The 5,158-nt window shown below is 30.0% G+C and overlaps 2 protein-coding genes across 2 annotated transcripts; both read left to right on the top strand.

The window, feature by feature from the left end:
• The first annotated feature begins 3 nt into the window (after positions 1–3).
• Positions 4–903, top strand: LOC105562044. The gene is made up of 3 exons (XM_012012544.1): positions 4–75; positions 201–356; positions 812–903. Exons 1-3 carry the CDS (start codon positions 4–6, stop codon positions 863–865), a joined length of 282 nt encoding a protein of 93 aa, XP_011867934.1. The 3' UTR covers positions 866–903.
• Positions 904–3,218: 2,315 nt separating this feature from the next.
• Positions 3,219–5,150, top strand: LOC105562039 (the record flags this gene model as incomplete). The annotated part of the gene is made up of 4 exons (XM_012012538.1): positions 3,219–3,324; positions 3,922–4,191; positions 4,336–4,804; positions 5,114–5,150. Coding segments are annotated over exons 1-4 (807 nt in total), but the record flags the coding sequence as incomplete, so codon positions are not given.
• Between the last annotated feature and the right edge of the window lie 8 nt (positions 5,151–5,158).

Genomic DNA, 5,158 nt, shown 5'->3' with positions numbered 1-5,158 from the left:
ATTATGACAGCGGGTGTCAGTACATTTGCACACACATGTCTCTACTGCGCTGTAGGAGAAATTTTGGTTGCACAAGTACAGTACTTTGTTCGTTAACTTATACACAAAATATAACTTACACAGTCTGATAATTAAGATACTTGCTCTAGTATACATATATGTGATCTAATTAAAAGTTTTACGTATAACTATTTGTTAAGTGTGATGGAATTTACGAAGCAGCATGCAAATACAAATGGTACAAGTTGGAACCAACGAAAGCAAGGAACATAATGATCATAATGATGCGGGCCAACAAATCGTTATGCATTAGCGCTGGAAAACTGTTCCCGATGACCATGTCCACGTTTTGTAACGTAAGCTAAGACAGTACTCTCAAGTTACTCTTTCTTTACCATTTCATATATTCTTGACGTGAACAATATAAATATATAAAATGACAAAACTAAATGTATTGTTACACAAAATATAAGGAAGCTATATTATCTATAAGTTTTCTCGTTTTTATCGAATGTAAATTATAATTGACATAACATTTTCTACGATAAATTAAAATATTTGAAGTATTATACAATTATCTGAAATGAGTAAAATATGCTTTTACATAAGTCGAATATATAAAGTAGTATCTGAAATGTTATTAATATTAAAAATATTGCAGGAATTAAACTAATTATTTAATTGCCAGACTGCATTTTATAAATTAATAATATACATATAGAGAAGAAGCAAATGTACATACATATTTACATCATTGATTAAGTTAATTTTATACGCCAACATACATTTACAATTATTTAAATATTTTCAGTTGTTAAAGACATCAGGCGGTTATATATCGGTTTTGCTGGCACATCGGGAATAAAAATAGAAATCTACAAAAATATCAGATAAAAATCTGATTTTAATATTCATATCGGGAAGTAACGATTAATATATTATTTTATTAACTAGACAACACAAGCGCGCGCTTCGCGTGCGCCATTTGCTTTCTTTAAAAATTCGCAAGGTTTGCCAGCTGCAAATAACACGATTGAAGCATGTCGTATCGCACAAGCGGGACAACCAATCAGCATCTCGAAAAAGCGACAGCAATACTTTGAGACTTTCGACTATCGACTTAACACGCCTTTTTTATACATGACAAACACAATTAAATTTATTACTCACAAATCAATAAGTCATGAATTTGCAATAAATAGATGTATTAATATAAATGTCTTTTCCTTAATCAGCTTTATAAATGTGTTAGAGGAATAGAAAGAGTTTTCTCAGGTGTATAACAAAGAACAAATTACATTTCCAATTATTTTCTACAGAACAAAATCGTTGCAAAAATACTAACTAAAATATAATAAAGATATAATCATACCAATTAGAAAAGGGCTACATTTGTCTCTCTAAAAAAATACTGTTAATACAGAAAATAATTGTGTGTCAAATTATAATGTTACAACAAATTTATGTCACTTAACTATTATCTTACATACATTCTTGTATTACACATGTATCAAAACATACATGTATATATGTAATTTTCTTTGTACGTAGTTTATTCTTTTACATATTATGGTAATGTAGCAAAACCTAATATTTGTCTTTCAAAACCTAATATTTTTCAACAAAAAGGGGAGAGAAAGAGAAAGAAAATAAATATATTAATTATATAATATTCATAATCAACGGAGTGATTTGATTTTGATAAAATTTTTATTCGCATCTGTCTCTTTAAAAGCAGATTATGAATGGGCTGTCGGATTAAATCGGATTATCTTAAGAGTGTTAGGCATTTGGCCGAAAAACAACAAAACGAAACAAGACAAATTAATATCTAATATACATACGCATCTTATATTAAACGTTCCACTCTGTTGCAGTTTCATTCCAACTATACATTCTTTGCTCAAAGTGTGGGGTGATTTAATGTATACAATTTATAATCTGCAATACACTTTGCCATTTTTGATGGCACTAATAAAACTTTCTTTTGTATGGCTAAGACAAAAGGTAATATTTGTATATATACTTTGGTGAAAATTATATATACAATATAATATTAAGAAGAACTGTTTTACAATACCTTATTCTAATTAGCAGTATACCTTACAATACCTTATTCTAATTAGCAGTATCCTGATGTAATTGTAAGCTTACTTATAACATACGTAATTCTGTTTGTTGATCGCAGATGTTCTTCCGCTTTTAAACATGATTAAGGACGATTGGCTAAAGTCGAAAATAACACAAGAAAGAGCCGTCATGATAAAACCCGCGCGAAGATCTATTCACGATACTAGGATATTTTATGATGTCGGCATCTTTTATTTTGTATACTGTATACAGTGTACGAGCATAAATACTTTCAATTCAAGACAGAAAAGACAAACCTTATTTTACCTACCCACAGAACGCAAAAATATATTTAAAACAATTGTAACACAGTACGCTGTATAGTATGTATGTACATAGCATGCTGTCATGCATTTTGTGTGATAATGTGATACTGTCACAGTTAGTGATAAATACGAACTGACAATTCTAAGTCTGTATATGTATGCACACACAGCTATAACCACTGTTTTGTATTTCAAGTTTTGCTTTCGATGCTGAATGGCTTTAGTGAAACAGAGGGAAATTTCAAACTTTAGTTCGAAAAACTTTGAAGCATATAGCTAACGACAGGTTCAGTGAAGTGATCGATCAATAGTGAGGTACCACAGGATCGGTTTAAGAAATTTCCAGACAAACATGTAATGAAACAAAAAAATATATAAACGAAAGGAAAATCATATTTCTTCCGAACAAGCCGACTCTGTACAAAGAACAAACAAATTTTAAAACGATCAAATCGTATGCCACACTAAAAATTATTCTTTTAATTTAACTTTTTTAATAATTACATTTAGTTCCACATTTTTGGGTAAACAAATTTTCTTACTACTTAAAATGTGTTTATTGATTGATTACAATAATATATAATACGTGTATGAAAACCTATCGCTTCGTTCAACCATACGCATACATTGAGTTAAAACATTTTCGGAAGCATATTGCGGCCCTGCATCAACGCCGTGCACTTTTCTGTACTGTCATAACACTAAACAGTTTCTCAACTACAAAATGAACCAACCGACTATAAACATCGTCCACCGCAACATTCTCGTTACAAGTGTTGCATTATTAATATGTGACGTGCTCACCTGTAGGGTGGTATTATAAGCATGGTACATCACACGTAACGACAATAACAGTAAGACGAAAAAGGGAAACTTAGTCCCTTCGCAAGCGCCGGTATGGACGTTTCAAAGTATTCAGCATACGCAGGTGTCCGTTTTTTCCTTGATTAACTTATATAGATATATTAGAACAATAGAAAGAGTTTCTTCAGGTGTATAGTAAAGAACAAATTATATTTCAAATTATTTCTATAGAATAAAATTGTTGCAAAAATACCAGCTAAAATATAAAAAAGATGTAAACATATCAATGTGATAAAAAATTATACTTGTCCCTTTAAAAATCATAGTTAATACAGAAAATTATCGTGTCTTACATTACATATCACAACAAAATGTCACTGAACTATTTTCTTACTGAAGTACATTCTTTTATTACACATACACACATACTGCATATATGTCATTTTCTATACGTAATTTATACTTCTACATATTATTGTAACGTAACAAGATTGAATATTTATCTTGCAAGTACGTAAAATTAAAATACTTCCATTTCTTAACAAAAACAGGGAAGAGAGAAAGAGAAAAAATATAAATGAAAAAAGGAGAGAGTAAAAGTGAGGAAAAAAACATATGCAAAAAAGAAACAAAAATACATGATAATTACATAATATTGATAATTAAAAAAGTGACTTGATTTTATTAAAAACTTTATTCGCATTTATCCCTCTAAAATCAGATTATAAATGGGCTGTTGGATTAAATCGGATTGCCTTGTCAGTGTTGGGCGTTTGGCCGAAAAACAACAAAACGAAACAAGACAAATTAAAATCCAATATACGTACGCTTCTTATATTAAACATTCCAATCTGCTTCTGTTTGATTCCAACTATAAATTCTTTGCTCAAAGTTTGGGGTGATTTAATGTCTACGATTGATAATCTGCAATATACCTTACCATTTTCGATGGCAATAATAAAACTTTCTATTATATGGCTAAAACAGAAAGGTAATATTCGTATATATATTTTGGTCAATTATACAATATAATAACAAGACAAACCTTCCTACACCTTATTCTATGTATTTAGCAGTACCCTATTTTAACTATGAGCTTCATTATAACATAAGTAATTCAGGTTACAAATCGCAGATGTTCTTCCGCTTTTAAACATGATTAAGGACGATTGGTTAAAGCCGAAAATAATGCAAGAAAGAGACGTTATGATAAAATACGCGCGAATAGCGCGTTTGCTTATAATAGTAGGATACTTTATGATGTTGACAACTTTTATTGTGGCTGTAATTCTTCCCATTTTCGGCATTTCAATAAGATACGTAACAAATAAAACAGACCCTGGCAAAGTAATGCCGTTGCAAACGTATTATATTTATGATCGCAATCGAAGTCCAATTTACGAAATAACTTATATCCTGCAGAGTGTTAGTTTGATGGCGACCGCTACTATGTACACTACTATAGACAATTTCCTAGGCATGCTAGTTTTTCACGTGTGCGGTCAGCTGGAGAATCTCAAGATGCGTATCATCCACCTGGATAAATTTCAAAATTTCGAGATTGGTCTATCGCACAGTGTGCAGGATCATATACGTCTCATCAGGTTATATTATATTTTTGAAAATTTTTTCGTCTCTTTTTATTTTTAGCTAAAGAATTATAGAAAACTTAATATGTCATTGAACTGTTTTTATCAAAGTTTGAAAATTTTTTATTACTTATACAATTAAAATAAAGTGTTCAAGTGTACGCAATATCCAAGATAATTTAAGTAAAACGAACCATTTACAATTCACATTGAAACATTTTCTGTAACGTGATGTAAAATGATAGAATTCTTTTAACTTGAATATTATAACACAAATAATAAAAACTAATATTTCTTGACATTGTTTCAAACTTTCTCTTACAGATTTATTAATAAGATTGACGATATATTTACATTAATATTATTTGG

Source organism: Vollenhovia emeryi, unplaced genomic scaffold (genome assembly GCF_000949405.1).
Source record: "Vollenhovia emeryi isolate VEMERY1.0 unplaced genomic scaffold, V.emery_V1.0 DF939197.1, whole genome shotgun sequence".
Classification (NCBI taxonomy): domain Eukaryota; kingdom Metazoa; phylum Arthropoda; class Insecta; order Hymenoptera; family Formicidae; genus Vollenhovia; species Vollenhovia emeryi.
This window is presented reverse-complemented; position numbering and strand designations above follow the sequence as displayed.